General features: G+C 38.9%; 1 protein-coding gene across 1 annotated transcript in view; it reads left to right on the plus strand.

The window, feature by feature from the left end:
- The window catches only part of LOC120038322 (zinc finger protein 436-like), a 44,509-nt gene extending 32,620 nt beyond the window's left edge, over positions 1 to 11,889 (plus strand). The window contains exon 2 of the mRNA XM_038984115.1: positions 10,839 to 11,889. Coding sequence (XP_038840043.1) covers positions 10,940 to 11,728 — 789 coding nt within the window. The 5' untranslated portion in view covers positions 10,839 to 10,939 and the 3' untranslated portion in view covers positions 11,729 to 11,889. The remainder of the gene's footprint in view (positions 1 to 10,838) is intronic.
- The last annotated feature ends 6,767 nt before the right edge of the window (positions 11,890 to 18,656 follow it).

Consider the following 18,656-nt stretch of genomic DNA (forward strand, 5'->3'; position numbering starts at 1 on the left):
GAACGCGTCTCCTTCCTGAGGGGTATGATGGCTGCGTGATCCCATGGTGTTTATACTTGCATACTATTGTTTGTACAGATGAACGTGGTACCTTCAGGCGTTTGGAAATTGCTCCCAGGGATGAACCAGACTTGTGGTCTACAATTGTTTTTCTGAGGTCTTGGCTGATTTCTTTTGATTTACTCATGATGTCAAGCAAAGAGGGCACTGCGTTTGAAGGTAGGCCTTGAAATACATCCACAGGTACACCTCCAATTGACTCAAATTATGTCAATTAGCCCATCTGAAGCTTCTAAAGCCATGACATCATTTTCTGGAATTTCCCAAGCTGTTTAAAGGCACAGTCAACATAGCGTATGTAAACTTCTGACCCACTGGAATTGTGATACAGTGAATTATAAGTGAAATAATCTGTCTGTAAAGAATTGTCGGAAAAATTACTTGTGTCGTGCACAAAGTAGATGTACTAACCGACTTTCCAAAACTATAGTTTGTAAACAAGAAATTTGTGGAGTGGTTGAAAAACGAGTTTTAATGACTCCAACTTAAGTGTATGTAAACTTCCGACTTCAACTATATCTATGGTTCCATGCTGGTCCATACTCACAGTCAATAACACATCTCTAGGGTTCCATGCTGGTCCATACTCACAGTCAATAACACATCTCTAGGGTTCCATGCTGGTCCATACTCAGTCAATAACACATCTCTAGGGTTCCATGCTGGTCCATACTCAGTCAATAACACATCTCTAGGGTTCCATGCTGGTCCATAGTCAGTCAATAACACATCTCTAGGGTTCCATGCTGGTCTATACTCAGTCAATAACACATCTCTAGGGTTCCATGCTGGTCCATACTCTCAGTCAATAACACATCTCTAGGGTTCCATGCTGGTCCATACTCACAGTCAATAACACATCTCTAGGGTTCCATGCTGGTCCATACTTAGTCAATAACACATCTCTAGGGTTCCATGCTGGTCTATACTCAGTCAATAACACATCTCTAGGGTTCCATGCTGGTCCATACTCAGTCAATAACACATCTCTAGGGTTCCATGCTGGTCCATACTCAGTCAATAACACATCTCTAGGGTTCCATGCTGGTCCATACTCTCAGTCAATAACACATCTCTAGGGTTCCATGCTGGTCCGTACTCAGTCAATAACACATCTCTAGGGTTCCATGCTGGTCCATACTCAGTCAATAACACATCTCTAGGGTTCCATGCTGGTCCATACTCTCAGTCAATAACACATCTCTAGGGTTCCATGCTGGTCCATACTCTCAGTCAATAACACATCTCTAGGGTTCCATGCTGGTCCATACTCACAGTCAATAACACATCTCTAGGGTTCCATGCTGGTCCATACTTAGTCAATAACACATCTCTAGGGTTCCATGCTGGTCCATACTCAGTCAATAACACATCTCTAGGGTTCCATGCTGGTCCATAGTCAGTCAATAACACATCTCTAGGTTTCCATGCTGGTCCATAGTCACAGTCAATAACACATCTCTAGGGTTCCATGCTGGTCCATACTCAGTCAATAACACATCTCTAGGGTTCCATGCTGGTCCATACTCAGTCAATAACACATCTCTAGGGTTCCATGCTGGTCCATAGTCAGTCAATAACACATCTCTAGGTTTCCATGCTGGTCCATAGTCTCAGTCAATAACACATCTCTAGGGTTCCATGCTGGTCCATACTCAGTCAATAACACATCTCTAGGGTTCCATGCTGGTCCATACTCAGTCAATAACACATCTCTAGGGTTCCATGCTGGTCCATACTCACAGTTAATAACACATCTCTAGGGTTCCATGCTGGTCCATACTCAGTCAATAACACATCTCTAGGGTTCCATGCTGGTCCATACTTAGTCAATAACACATCTCTAGGGTTCCATGCTGGTCCATAGTCAGTCAATAACACATCTCTAGGTTTCCATGCTGGTCCATAGTCACAGTCAATAACACATCTCTAGGGTTCCATGCTGGTCCATACTCAGTCAATAACACATCTCTAGGGTTCCATGCTGGTCCATACTCAGTCAATAACACATCTCTAGGGTTCCATGCTGGTCCATACTCAGTCAATAACACATCTCTAGGGTTCCATGCTGGTCCATACTCAGTCAATAACACATCTCTAGGGTTCCATGCTGGTCCATACTCTCAGTCAATAACACATCTCTAGGGTTCCATGCTGGTTCATACTCAGTCAATAACACATCTCTAGGTTTCCATGCTGGTCCATACTCACAGTCAATAACACATCTCTAGGGTTCCATGCTGGTCCATACTCAGTCAATAACACATCTCTAGGTTTCCATGCTGGTCCATACTCAGTCAATAACACATCTCTAGGGTTCCATTAAAGGGCTAGACCCACAGTCAATAACACATCTCTAGGGTTCCATGCTGGTCCATACTCTCAGTCAATAACACATCTCTAGGGTTCCATGCTGGTCCATACTCAGTCAATAACACATCTCTAGGGTTCCATTAAAGGGCTTGACCCGCCCCTTCCAGGTTGATGAGATTGACTGAGGTGTGGCAACCAGTAAGGAGCAGCGGTGGGAGGAGTGGGAGGAGTTTGTACAATCTAGTCTAAAGTCAGATTTTAAAATGTGTATTTTATTGTGATTTATGGATTTTAATTGATTGAAGTATGAACCATTAGATATTAATTATATGATTTGGGTCAAATGGTCGATTTTTAGATTTAATATAATTGTTTTAGTCTAACTTTGAAACCTCTTGTATTTTGTTTCATTGAGTTCATTTGTGTAACTAGTCAACAAGCTAAAGGAAAAGATACTGTGAAAGTAGCCGAAAGTCGACATGTCGGAGGAGGCACCTAACAGCACTTAGATGTACAAGGAGGGAGAATGACAATGACATGTCGGAGGAGGCACCTAACAGCACTTAGATGTACAAGGAGGGAGAATGACAATGACATGTCAATCTCTCCCGGCTCAAAGTTGAGGCGAGATTGACTGCATCACTATTGGTCTTTTGTGTGAGGTGTTGATGTGTTGAACGTACCAACTGTCTGTTTCAACCAGTTAGCACACAGTTTGAACACTCACGGGTACAACACAAGACATGCAACCAGTTAGCACACAGTTTGAACACTCACGGGTACAACACAAGACATGCAACCAGTTAGCACACAGTTTGAACACTCACGGGTACAACACAAGACATGCAACCAGCGGTCTCTTCACAGTCCCCACGTCCAGAACAGAGGCTAGGAAAAGCACAGTATTAAATAGAGCTCTCTGTCACCCAGGTAACTCAAGATAGACAGTATTAAATAGAACTCTCTGTCACCCAGGTAACTCAAGATAGACAGTATTAAATAGAACTCTCTGTCACCCAGGTAACTCAAGATAGACAGTATTAAATAGAACTCTCTGTCACCCAGGTAACTCAAGATAGACAGTATTAAATAGAACTCTCTGTCACCCAGGTAACTCAAGATAGACAGTATTAAATAGAACTCTCTGTCACCCAGGTAACTCAAGATAGACAGTATTAAATAGAACTCTCTGTCACCCAGGTAACTCAAGATAGACAGTATTAAATAGAACTCTCTGTCACCCAGGTAACTCAAGATAGACAGTATTAAATAGAACTCTTTGTCACCCAGGTAACTCAAGATAACAGTAAAGCCAGATTAAAACCAGACAAAAGAACACCTTACTGCAGGACGGGGAGTGTGAAGAGAGAGATTTTTTTTTAAATAGATGTTGTATTATATGATGTATTGTATCATGTCGTGATATGTGATAATGTGGTGGTTGTGATACCACTGTGATATATGGTTGTCTGGGCCTGGGTATCTTGAGATGAATGCCCTGAGCTGAGGGTCTCTTTACTATATGGTTGTCTGGGTATCTTGAGATGAATGCCCTGAGCTGAGGGTCTCTGCTGAATGACTACATTATAATGTTCATGTAATACTGTGTTTTATTTGTTGTGTTTTGATTCCATTTTTTGGACCCCGGGAAGAACGCTGCCTCTGCACCAGCTAATTAAGGGGATCCTAATAAATAAATAAACGGAGTCCAGAAAGAATTCTGACTGTATCGTCATTGATTGCATGTCAGCATCACTGCAGTCTAAGGTACTGGGCAAACAATATGACCCGGTGTATAGAACAGGATTAGACTACATGTACATTAGTTACTGGGCAAACAATATGACCCGGTGTATAGAACAGGATTAGACTGTACATCAGTTCACATTAGTTACTGGGTAAACAATATGACCCGGCGTATAGAACAGGATTAGACTACATGTACATTAGTTACTGGGTAAACAATATGACCCGGTGTATAGAACAGGATTAGACTACATGTACATTAGTTACTGGGCAAACAATATGACCCGGTGTATAGAACAGGATTAGACTGTACATCAGTTCACATTAGTTACTGGGTAAACAATATGACCCGGCGTATAGAACAGGATTAGACTACATGTACATTAGTTACTGGGTAAATAATATGACCCGGTGTATAGAACAGGATTAGACTACATGTACATTAGTTACTGGGTAAACAATATGACCCGGTGTATAGAACAGGATTAGACTACATGTACATTAGTTACTGGGTAAATAATATGACCCGGTGTATAGAACAGGATTAGACTACATGTACATTAGTTACTGGGTAAACAATATGACCCGGTGTATAGAACAGGATTAGACTACATGTACATTAGTTACTGGGTAAACAATATGACCCGGTGTATAGAACAGGATTAGACTACATATACATTAGTTACTGGGTAAACAATATGACCCGGTGTATAGAACAGGATTAGACTACATGTACATTAGTTACTGGGTAAACAATATGACCCGGTGTATAGAACAGGATTAGACTACATGTACATTAGTTACTGGGTAAACAATATGACCCGGTGTATAGAACAGGATTACACTACATGTACATTAGTTACTGGGTAAACAATATGACCCGGTGTATAGAACAGGATTAGACTACATGTACATTAGTTACTGGGTAAACAATATGACCCAGTGTATAGAACAGGATTAGACTACATGTACATTAGTTACTGGGTAAACAATATGACCCGGTGTATAGAACAGGATTAGACTACATGTACATTAGTTACTGGGTAAATAATATGACCCGGTGTATAGAACAGGATTACACTACATGTACATTAGTTACTGGGTAAATAATATGACCCGGTGTATAGAACAGGATTAGACTGTACATCAGTTACCGGGTAAACAATATGACCCGGTGTATAGAACAGGATTAGACTACATGTACATTAGTTACTGGGTAAATAATATGACCCGGTGTATAGAACAGGATTAGACTACATGTACATTAGTTACTGGGTAAACAATATGACCCAGTGTATAGAACAGGATTAGACTACATGTACATTAGTTACTGGGTAAACAATATGACCCGGTGTATAGAACAGGATTAGACTATATACATTAGTTACTGGGTAAATAATATGACCCGGTGTATAGAACAGGATTACACTACATGTACATCAGTTACTGGGTAAACAATATGACCCGGTGTATAGAACAGGATTAGACTACATGTACATTAGTTACTGGGTAAACAATATGACCCGGTGTACAGAACAGGATTAGACTGTACATCAGTTCACATTAGTTACTGGGTAAACAATATGACCCGGTGTATAGTACAGGATTACACTACATGTACGTCAGTTATTGGGTAAATAATATGACCCGGTGTATAGAACAGGATTAGACTACATGTACATTAGTTACTGGGTAAACAATATGACCCGGTGTATAGAACAGGATTAGACTGTACATTAGTTGCTGGGTAAATAATATGACCCGGTGTATAGAACAGGATTAGACTACATGTACATTAGTTACTGGGTAAATAATATGACCCGGTGTATAGAACAGGATTAGACTACATGTACATCAGTTACCGGGTAAACAATATGACCCGGTGTATAGAATAGGATTAGACTATGTACATTAGTTACTGGGTAAACAATATGACCCGGTATATAGAACAGGATTAGACTACATGTACATTAGTTACTGGGTAAATAATATGACCCGGTGTATAGAACAGGATTAGACTACATGTACATTAGTTACTGGGTAAATTATATGACCCAGTGTATAGAATAGGATTAGACTATGTACATCAGTTCACATTAGTTTCTATGCTTCATTATCATCTTTATAACAGCTGTAAATAGAAGAACAGGCTCTGTATGCTTCATTATCATCTTCATAACAGCTGTAAATAGAAGAACAGGCTCTGTATGCTTCATTATCATCTCATCTTCATAACAGCTGTAAATAGAAGAACAGGCTCTGTATGCTTCATTATCATCTTCATAACAGCTGTAAATAGAAGAACAGGCTCTGTATGCTTCATTATCATCTCCATAACAGCTGTAAATAGAAGAACAGGCTCTGTATGCTTCATTATCATATCATCTCCATAACAGCTGTAAATAGAAGAACAGGCTCCGTATGCTTCATTATCATATCATCTCCATAACAGCTGTAAATAGAAGAACAGGCTCTGTATGCTTCATTATCATCTCATCTCCATAACAGCTGTAAATAGAAGAACAGGCTCTGTATTGATTCATTATCATCTTCATAACAGCTGTAAATAGAAGAACAGGCTCTGTATGCTTCATTATCATCTCCATAACAGCTGTAAATAGAAGAACAGGCTCTGTATGCTTCATTATCATATCATCTCCATAACAGCTGTAAATAGAAGAACAGGCTCCGTATGCTTCATTATCATATCATCTCCATAACAGCTGTAAATAGAAGAACAGGCTCTGTATGCTTCATTATCATCTCATCTCCATAACAGCTGTAAATAGAAGAACAGGCTCTGTATTGATTCATTATCATCTTCATAACAGCTGTAAATAGAAGAACAGGCTCTGTATGCTTCATTATCATCTTCATAACAGCTGTAAATAGAAGAACAGGCTGCGAGCCTTTCGAAAAGCCATGAAATAAGCCTTTTTTTAGACTTGACCTTTTTAAGTTATATAAACTTCAGGAGAAAGGATTGTTGACATATATTTAACATTTGCATCTTAAAGCATTGTGACATTTTAGCCTACCTAGTCCTCCTTTAATACTCCATAATGTTTCATCATTAGATGCTACAGGCCTCCTTTAAGACTCCATAATGTTTCATCATTAGATGCTACAGTCCTCCTTTAATACTCCATAATGTTTCATCATTAGATGCTACAGTCCTCCTGTAAGACTCCATAATGTTTCATCATTAGATGCTACAGTCCTCCTTTAAGACTCCATAATGTTTCATCATTAGATGCTACAGTCCTCCTTTAATACTCCATAATGTTTCATCATTAGATGCTACAGTCCTCCTTCAAGACTCCATAGTGTTTCATCATTAGATGCTACAGTCCTCCTTTAATACTCCATAATGTTTCATCATTAGATGCTACAGTCCTCCTTTATTAAGACTCCATAATGTTTCATCATTCGATGCTACAGTCCTCCTTTAAGACTCCATAATGTTTCATTATTAGATGCTACAGTCCTCCTTCAAGACTCCATAATGTTTCATCATTAGATGCTACAGTCCTCCTTTATGACTCCATAATGTTTATCATTAGATGCTACAGTCCTCCTTTAAGACTCCATAATGTTTCATCATTAGATGCTACAGTCCTCCTTTAAGACTCCATAATGTTTCATCATTAGATGCTACAGTCCTCCTTTAAGACTCCATAATGTTTCATCATTAGATGCTACAGTCCTCCTTTAAGACTCCATAATGTTTCATCATTAGATGCTACAGTCCTCCTCTAAGACTCCATAGTGTTTCATCATTAGATGCTACAGTCCTCCTCCAAGACTCCATAATGTTTCATCATTAGATGCTACAGTCCTCCTTTAAGACTCCATAATGTTTCATCATTCGATGCTACAGTCCTCCTTTAAGACTCCATAATGTTTCATCATCAGATGCTACAGTCCTCCTTTAAGACTCCATAATGTTTCATCATTAGATGCTACAGTCCTCCTTTAAGACTCCATAATGTTTCATCATTAGATGCTACAGTCCTCCTCTAAGACTCCATAATGTTTCATCATTAGATGCTACAGTCCTCCTCTAAGACCCCATAATGTAGCTTCATCTGTAGGAGCTCCAAGGTCAACATTGGTGTCATATGATGCTTTACCGCTCTGTAATAAAATATACAAATAGATGTCAACAATCCCACAAAGGACCCTTCTATGGATTACATGTAGTGAGGAATCACCATGTAGTGAGGAATCACCCTGTATGGACATTCTACTGTAGATGGATTACATGTAGTGAGGAATCACCCTGTAAGGGCATTCTACTGTAGATGGATTACATGTAGTGAGGAATCACCCTGTATGGACATTCTACTGTAGATGGATTACATGTAGTGAGGAATCACCCTGTACGGACATTCTACTGTAGATGGATTACATGTAGTGAGGAATCACCCTGTATGGGCATTCTACTGTAGATGGATTACATGTAGTGAGGAATCACCCTGTATGGGCATTCTACTGTAGATGGATTACATGTAGTGAGGAATCACCCTGTATGGGCATTCTACTGTAGATAGATTACATGTAGTGAGGAATCACCCTGTATGGGCATTCTACTGTAGATGGATTACATGTAGTGAGGAATCACCCTGTATGGGCATTCTACTGTAGATGGATTACATGTAGTGCGGAATCACCATGTAGTGAGGAATCACCCTGTATGGGCATTCTACTGTAGATGGATTACATGTAGTGCGGAATCACCATGTAGTGAGGAATCACCCTGTATGGGCATTCTACTGTAGATGGATTACATGTAGTGAGGAATCACCCTGTATGGACATTATACTGAAGTTCTACATTGAATATGTTGTTTTTAAAAAATATAGGAATACTGTGAGATTCTGGTTTTCTGTCAGGGCTGGATACCATTTGTATGGTGTCTGTGTGCAGTAGGAAGGAACTTAAGAGGTTGTTTTGCGAGCCAATGATAACTAGTGTTAGTGAAATGACTGGATGCCTTTCTTTTTCTCCTTCTTTTATTTACCCCTTCTTTTATTTTCCCCTTCTTTTATTTTCCCCTTCTTTTATTTACCCCTTCTTTTATTTACCCCTTCTTTTATTTAACCCTTTTATTTAACCCTTTATTTAACCCTTTTATTTAACCCTTTATTTAACCCTTTTATTTAACCCTTCTTTTATATAACCCTTCTTTTATTTAACCCTTCTTTTATATAACCCTTCTTTTATTTAACCCTTCTTTTATTTACCCCTTCTTTTATTTAACCCTTTATTTAACCCTTCTTTTATTTAACCCTTCTTTTATTTAACCCTTCTTTTATATAACCCTTCTTTTATATAACCCTTCTTTTATTTAACCCTTCTTTTATATAACCCTTCTTTTATATAACCCTTCTTTTATTTAACCCTTCTTTTATTTAACCCTTTATTTAACCCTTCTTTTATTTAACCCTTCTTTTATTTAACCCTTCTTTTATATAACCCTTCTTTTATATAACCCTTCTTTTATTTAACCCTTCTTTTATTTACCCCTTCTTTTATATAACCCTTCTTTTATATAACCCTTCTTTTATTTAACCCTTCTTTTATTTAACCCTTTATTTAACCCTTCTTTTATTTAACCCTTCTTTTATTTAACCCTTCTTTTATTTACCCCTTCTTTTATTTAACCCTTTATTTAACCCTTCTTTTATTTAACCCTTATTTTATTTAACCCTTCTTTTATATAACCCTTATTTTATTTAACCCTTCTTTTATATAACCCTTCTTTTATATAACCCTTCTTTTAAATTAACCCTTCTTTTATTTAACCCTTTATTTAACCCTTCTTTTATTTAACCCTTCTTTTATTTAACCCTTCTTTTATATAACCCTTCTTTTATTTAACCCTTCTTTTATATAACCCTTCTTTTATTTACCCCTTCTTTTATTTAACCCTTCTTTTATATAACCCTTCTTTTATATAACCCTTCTTTTATTTAACCCTTCTTTTATTTAACCCTTCTTTTATTTAACCCTTCTTTTATTTACCCCTTCTTTTATTTAACCCTTCTTTTATTTACCCCTTCTTTATTTAAGCCTTCTTTTATTTAAGCCTTCTTTTATTTACCCCTTTTATTTAACCCTTTATTTAACCCTTCTTTTATTTAAGCCTTCTTTTATTTACCCCTTTTATTTAACCCTTTATTTAACCCTTTTTTTATTTAACCCTTCTTTTATTTAACCCTTCTTTTATTTACCCCTTCTTTATTTAACCCTTTATTTAACCCTTCTTTTATTTAACCCTTCTTTTATTTAACCCTTCTTTTATTTAACCCTTCTTTTATTTAACCCTTCTTTTATTTAACCCTTCTTTTATTTAACCCTTATTTTACCAGGTAAGTTGACTGAGAACACATTCTCATTTACACCAACGACCTGGGGAATAGTTACAGGGGAGAGGATGGGGAATGAGTGAGCCAATTGTAGACTGGGGATGATAAGGTGACCGTGATGGTATGAGGGCCAGATTGGGAATACAGGTACCTTAGCATATGCTACTGTACCTGTAGACTTCCAGTCATTGCGCTAATGCTAGTTACCAGAATCTCGCTGTATTCCTTTAAAGCTGCACTGTAAAATGGATCTGATTTGGATTAAATATCATAGGAAGACAGTTTTGTCATGTGGAGGTTTCATTCATGTCTCTATGATTAAATAAACACTTTGTTTGTTTTTGGCAGGAGAAAGACCAGACTCTGAGGAACCAGAGGAAGAAACTTCCAAACCAGCAAGACCATACCACTGCTCCCAGTGTGCGAAGAGTTTTACCCAGTTAGGGAACATGAAAAGACACGAGAGGACACACACAGAGGATAAACCGTTCCACTGCTCCAAGTGTGGAAAGAGTTTTACCCGGATAGGGTCCCTGAAAATGCATGAGAGAATGCACACAGGAGACAAGCCTTACCCCTGCTCCTTGTGTGTAAAGAGATTTTCCTCCTCAGGATGCCTGAAAATACATGAGAAGACGCACACAGGCGATAAACCTTTCCAATGCTCCCAGTGTGGAAATAACTTTTCCTTGTTAGCGAGCCTGAAAAGACATGAGAGGGCACACACAGGAAATAAGCCTCATCACTGCTCCCAGTGTGGAAAGAGTTTTACCCGGATAGGGTCCCTGAAAATGCATGAGAGAATGCACACAGGAGAAAAGCCATACCACTGCTCCTTGTGTGGAAAGAGTTTTAACCAGTCAAGGGACCTGAAAGATCACGAGAGAATACATACAGGAGAAAAGCCATACCACTGCTCCCAGTGTGGAAAGAGTTTTAACCAGTCAAGGGACCTGAAAGAACATGAAAGAATACATACAGGAGAAAAGCCGTACCACTGCTCCCAGTGTGCAAAGCGTTTTACACAATTAGGTCACCTGAAACGTCATCAAAGAACACACACTGGAGAGAAGCCTTATCACTGCTCCCAGTGTGGAAAGAGTTTTGCCCAGTTAAGTCACCTGAAAGAACATAAGAGATTGCACACAGGGGAGAAGCCTTACCACTGCTCCCAGTGTGGGAAAACGTTTTCCTCGTTAGCGAACCTGAAAAGACATGAGGACACACACAGGAGATAAGCCTTACCACTGCTCCCAGTGTGGAAATAGTTTTTCCTTGTTTGCGAACCTGAAAAGACATGAGGACACACACAGGAGAGAAGCTTTTCCAATGCTCCTAGGACCTGTAAATTGATATTTCACGTCACATTAACTTAAAGTTCATCAGAGAATAAACACAGTGCTCCCATTGTCTTGTATTTTTTACGAAGAATGTGTTTTTTTTTATGCCATATTAAATCGAATTGTACAAAAAATATATTTGTATGTTTTTTTTTTAAACACAAATTGAATATGGAGTATTTCAGTTTAAATATATAGTATGCCAGTGTCAATGTAGACGCGTTGTGATTAAATGATCATTTTAAAACTGCGTGTGTTTGTGTGTTTATCTGTGTGTGTCATTCCTCCAGCACTACAGATAATCTATTTGGATGTGATGCATTTGCTCCATTGTTTTCCTCCAAGGAGCCACCATTGGAAGACACGAGGAGTTACTTCTTAACCTTGTGGAGGGACTCCATACCTTGGCGGACGCATGGCCTTCAATGCTTTGCTGGAATAATTCCGCGCAATATCTACCAGGCAACAAGCCACAACGGTAACCTTCCAGATTCCTAGTAACCCCACTACCAGCGGTGTTTCTCCCCATACCCATGTCAGTTGGTGGCCCACTCTGATGATTTATATCTTACAGAGGGGCTGTAAATGAATAGTATGGTGACATCTTAGTGGGGCATATTTGGAATGTCTGAGTAGTTCTATCTGATGTCATAATACACCCCTCTGATAATCAAGTGATATTTGGAATGTCTGAGTAGTTCTATCTGATGTCATAATACACCCCTCTGATAATCAAGTGATATTTGGAATGTCTGAGTAGTTCTATATGATGTCATAATACACACCTCTGATAGTGATACATTTGCTCCATTGTTTCCATGTCAGTTGGTTTCCCACTCTGATGATTTATATCTGACAGAGGGGCTGTAAATGAATAGTATGGTGACATCCTACAGATCTTGGTGGAGTTCCTGACCGACTAGACGTGCATATGTTGCATTGCATCAACCACGTCTTTAACTGTGTAGTAGGGCATCGGAATGTTATATCATATGATGTGGTTAGCTGATATGTCAAATATCTATTCAGACGTCGTAAGATGAGATCTGACATGCGTCTGCAACCTAATCAGGTAGGTACACAGAGTGTCTTTAATAGTCTGGTCACATCTAACAGAGTGGCTTTACTAGTCTGGTCACATCTAACAGAGTGTCTTTAATAGTCTGGTCACATCTAACAGAGTGTCTTTAATAGTCTGGTTACATCTAACAGAGTGTCTTTAATAGAATGGTCACATCTAACAGAGTGTCTTTAATAGTCTGGTCACATCTAACAGAGTGTCTTTAATAGTCTGGTCACATCTAACAGAGTGGCTTTAATAGTCTGGTCACATCTAACAGAGTGTCTTTACTAGTCTGGTCACATCTAACAGAGTGTCTTTACTGGTATGGTCACATCTAACAGAGTGTCTTTAATAGAATGGTCACATCTAACAGAGTGTCTTTACTAGTCTGGTCACATCTAACAGAGTGTCTTTAATAGAATGGTCACATCTAACAGAGTGTCTTTACTAGTCTGGTCACATCTAACAGAGTGTCTTTACTAGTCTGGTCACATCTAACAGAGTGTCTTTACTAGTCTGTTCACATCTAACAGAGTGTCTTTACTAGTCTGGTCACATCTAACAGAGTGGCTTTACTAGTCTGTTCACATCTAACAGAGTGTCTTTAATAGTCTGGACACATCTAACAGAGTGTCTTTAATAGTCTGGTCACATCTAACAGAGTGTCTTTAATAGTCTGTTCACATCTAACAGAGTGTCTTTAATAGTCTGGTCACATCTAACAGAGTGTCTTTAATAGTCTGGACACATCTAACAGAGTGTCTTTAATAGTCTGGTCACATCTAACAGAGTGACTTTACTAGTCTGGTCACATCTAACAGAGTGTCTTTACTAGTCTAGTCACATCTAACAGAGTGTCTTTAATAGTCTGGTCACATCTAACAGAGTGTCTTTACTAGTCTGGTCACATCTAACAGAGTGTCTTTACTAGTCTGGTCACATCTAACAGAGTGTCTTTAATAGAATGGTCACATCTAACAGAGTGTCTTTAATAGTCTGGTCACATCTAACAGAGTGTCTTTAATAGTCTGGTCACATCTAACAGAGTGGCTTTAATAGTCTGGTCACATCTAACAGAGTGTCTTTACTAGTCTGGTCACATCTAACAGAGTGTCTTTACTGGTATGGTCACATCTAACAGAGTGTCTTTAATAGAATGGTCACATCTAACAGAGTGTCTTTACTAGTCTGGTCACATCTAACAGAGTGTCTTTAATAGTCTGTTCACATCTAACAGAGTGTCTTTAATAGTCTGGTCACATCTAACAGAGTGTCTTTAATAGTCTGGACACATCTAACAGAGTGTCTTTAATAGTCTGGTCACATCTAACAGAGTGACTTTACTAGTCTGGTCACATCTAACAGAGTGTCTTTACTAGTCTAGTCACATCTAACAGAGTGTCTTTAATAGTCTGGTCACATCTAACAGAGTGTCTTTACTAGTCTGGTCACATCTAACAGAGTGTCTTTACTAGTCTGGTCACATCTAACAGAGTGTCTTTAATAGAATGGTCACATCTAACAGAGTGTCTTTAAGAGTCTGGTCACATCTAACAGAGTGTCTTTAATAGTCTGGTCACATCTAACAGAGTGTCTTTAATAGTCTGGTCACATCTAACAGAGTGTCTTTACTAGTCTGGTCACATCTAACAGAGTGTCTTTAATAGTCTGGTCACATCTAACAGAGTGTCTTTAATAGTCTGGTCACATCTAACAGAGTGTCTTTACTAGTCTGGTCACATCTAACAGTGTGGCTTTACTAGTCTGGTCACATCTAACAGAGTGTCTTTACTAGTCTGGTCACATCTAACAGAGTGTCTTTAATAGTCTGGTCACATCTAACAGAGTGGCTTTAATAGTCTGGTCACATCTAACAGAGTGTCTTTACTAGTCTGGTCACATCTAACAGAGTGTCTTTAATAGTCTGTTCACATCTAACAGAGTGTCTTTACTAGTCTGGTCACATCTAACAGAGTGTCTTTAATAGTCTGGTCACATCTAACAGAGTGTCTTTAATAGTCTGGTCACATCTAACAGAGTGTCTTTACTAGTCTGGTCACATCTAACAGAGTGTCTTTAATAGTCTGGTCACATCTAACAGAGTGGCTTTAATAGTCTGGTCACATCTAACAGAGTGTCTTTACTAGTCTGGTCACATCTAACAGAGTGTCTTTAATAGTCTGTTCACATCTAACAGAGTGTCTTTACTAGTCTGGTCACATCTAACAGAGTGTCTTTAATAGTCTGGTCACATCTAACAGAGTGTCTTTACTAGTCTGGTCACATCTAACAGAGTGTCTTTAATAGTCTGGTCACATCTAACAGAGTGTCTTTAATAGTCTGGTCACATCTAACAGAGTGTCTTTACTAGTCTGGTCACATCTAACAGAGTGTCTTTACTAGTCTGGTCACATCTAACAGAGTGTCTTTAATAGTCTGGTCACATCTAACAGAGTGTCTTTAATAGTCTGGTCACATCTAACAGAGTGTCTTTAATAGTCTGGTCACATCTAACAGAGTGTCTTTAATAGTCTGGTCACATCCTACGTAGTGTCTTTAATAGTCTGGTCACATCTAACATAGTGGCTTTACTATTCTGGTCACATCTAACAGAGTGTCTTTACTAGTCTGGTCACATCTAACAGAGTGTCTTTAATAGTCTGGTCACATCTAACAGAGTGGCTTTACTAGTCTGGTCACATCTAACAGAGTGGCTTTACTAGTCTGGTCACATCTAACAGAGTGGCTTTACTATTCTGGTCACATCTAACAGAGTGTCTTTACTAGTCTGGTCACATCTAACAGAGTGTCTTTACTAGTCTGTTCACATCTAACAGAGTGGCTTTAATAGTCTGGTCACATCTAACAGAGTGTCTTTAATAGTCTGGTCACATCTAACAGAGTGGCTTTACTAGTCTGGTCACATCTAACAGAGTGTCTTTAATAGTCTGGTCACATTTAACAGAGTGTCTTTACTAGTCTGGTCACATCTAACAGAGTGGCTTTACTAGTCTGGTCACATCTAACAGAGTGTCTTTAATAGTCTGGTCACATCTAACAGAGTGGCTTTAATAGTCTGGTCACATCTAACAGAGTGGCTTTAATAGTCTGGTCACATCTAACAGAGTGTCTTTAATAGTCTGGTCACATCTAACAGAGTGTCTTTACTAGTCTGGTCACATCTAGCGTGTGCTCCTTGACACAATCACACACGCTCCCTTACCCCGGAAGCCAGCCGCACCAATGTGTCAGAGGAAACAGCGTTACAGCTGGCGACCTGAAGGTGGACACCAGTCCAGGTGTTTTCAAGGTTGGTTTAATGGAGGCAGTCTTCAGGGAATAAGGCCCAGCGTTTATTAAGTTAAGGGTTATTTATAATTGTGGTTGGACTGAGAAGAGCAGCTTTCATAGAATGGGGATCACTGTCAGAGGAGTGTATTATGACATCATATAGAACTAATCAGACATTCCAAATATCACTTGATTATCAGAGGAGTGTATTATGACATCATATAGAACTACTCAGACATTCCAAATATCACTTGATTATCAGAGGAGTGTATTATGACATCATATAGAACTACCACAAACCACATGGTACAGAGCGTTTCTTTGACTGAATTAAGAAAATGCCTTAAATGTAGTTTGTTTTAAATTCTCAACCAAAAACAATCTGCACTAATCAATCAACACATGCTTCTCTTTGGTCGTCTCAATATAATGGTATTACTACTGGGGTAGCCATAGTATTACTAGGGTAAACTATTGGGGTAAACTACTCGAATAATCATAGTATTACTAGGGTAAACTACTGGGGTAGCCATAGTATTTCTAGGGTAAACTATTGGGGTAAACTACTCGAATAACCATAATATTACTTGTGTAAACTACTGGGGTAACCATAGTATTACTAGGGTAAACTACTTGGGTAACCATAGTATTACTAGGGTAAACTACTGGGGTAGCCATAGTATTACTAGGGTAAACTACTTGGGTAACCATAGTATTACCAGGGTAAACTACTGGGGTAACCATAGTATTACTAGGGTAAACTACTTGGGTAACCATAGTATTACTAGGGTAAACTACTGGGGTAGCCATAGTATTACTAGGGTAAACTACTTGGGTAACCATAGTATTACCAGGGTAAACTACTGGGGTAACCATAGTATTACTAGGGTAAACTACTTGGGTAACCATAGTATTACTAGGATAAACTACCTGGATAACCATAGTATTACTAGGGTAAACTACTGGGGTAGCCATAGTATTACTAGGGTAAACTACTGGGGTAACCATGGTATTACTGGGTAAACTACTGGGGTAGCCATAGTATTACTAGGGTAATCTACTGGGGTAGCCATAGTATTACTAGGGTAAACTACTGGGGTAGCCATAGTATTACTAGGGTAAACTACTGGGGTAACCATGGTATTACTGGGTAAACTACTGGGGTAGCCATAGTATTACTAGGGTAAACTACTAGAGTAACCATAGTATTACCAGGGTAATCTACTGGGGTAGCCATAGTATTACTAGGGTAAACTACTGGGGTAGGCATAGTATTACTAGGGTAAAATACTAGGGTAGCCATAGTATTACTAGGGTAAACTACTGGGGTAGCCATAGTATTACTCTGGTAAATTATGGGGGAGCCATAGTATTACTAGGGTAAACTTCTGGTGTAGCCATATTATTACTAGGGTAAACTACTAGGGTAAACTACTGGGGTAGCCATATTATTACTAGGGTAAACTACTGGGGTAGCCACAGTATTACTAGTGTAAACTACTGGAGTAGGCATATTAATACTAGGGTAAACTACTGGGATAACCATAGTATTACTAGGGTAAACTACTAGGGTAAACTACTGGGGTAGCCATAGTATTACTAGGGTAAACTACTGGGGTTAACCATGGTATTACTGGGTAAACTACTGGGGTAGCCATAGTATTACTAGGGTAAACTACTAGAGTAACCCTAGTATTACTAGGGTAATCTACTGGGGTAGCCATAGTATTATTAGGGTAATCGACTGGGGTAGACATAGTATTACTAAGGGTAAACTACTAGGATAAACTGCAGGGGTTGCCATAGTATTACTAGGGTAAACGACTGGGGTAGTCATAGTATTACTAGTGTAAACTACTAGGGTAAACTACTGGGGTAACCATAGTATTACTAGGGTAAACTACTAGGGTAAACTACTGGGGTAACCATAGTATTACTAGGGTAAACTACTAGGATAAACTGCAGGGGTTGCCATAGTATTACTAGGGTAAACGACTGGGGTAGTCATAGTATTACTAGGGTAAACTACTAGGGTAAACTACTGGGGTAACCATAGTATTACTAGGGTAAACTACTAGGGTAAACTACTGGGGTAACCATAGTATTACTAGGGTACACTACTAGGGTAAACTACTGGGGTAGCCATAATATTACTAGATTAAACTACTGGGGTAACCATAGTATTACTAGGGTAAACTACTAGGGTAAACTACTGGGGTAACCACAGTATTACTTGGGCAAACTACTAGGGTAAACTACTGGGGTAGCCATATTATTACTAGGGTAAACTACTAGGGTAGCCATAGTATTACTAGGGTAAACTACTGAGGTAGCCACAGTATTACTAGGGTAAACTACTAGGGTAAACTACTGGGGTAGTCATAGTATTACTAGGGTAAACTACTGGGGTAGTCATAGTATTACTAGGGTAAACTACTAGGGTAAACTACTGTGGTAGCCATAGTATTACTA

The sequence above is a fragment of the Salvelinus namaycush genome, unplaced genomic scaffold (assembly GCF_016432855.1).
Source record: "Salvelinus namaycush isolate Seneca unplaced genomic scaffold, SaNama_1.0 Scaffold213, whole genome shotgun sequence".
Taxonomy (NCBI): domain Eukaryota; kingdom Metazoa; phylum Chordata; class Actinopteri; order Salmoniformes; family Salmonidae; genus Salvelinus; species Salvelinus namaycush.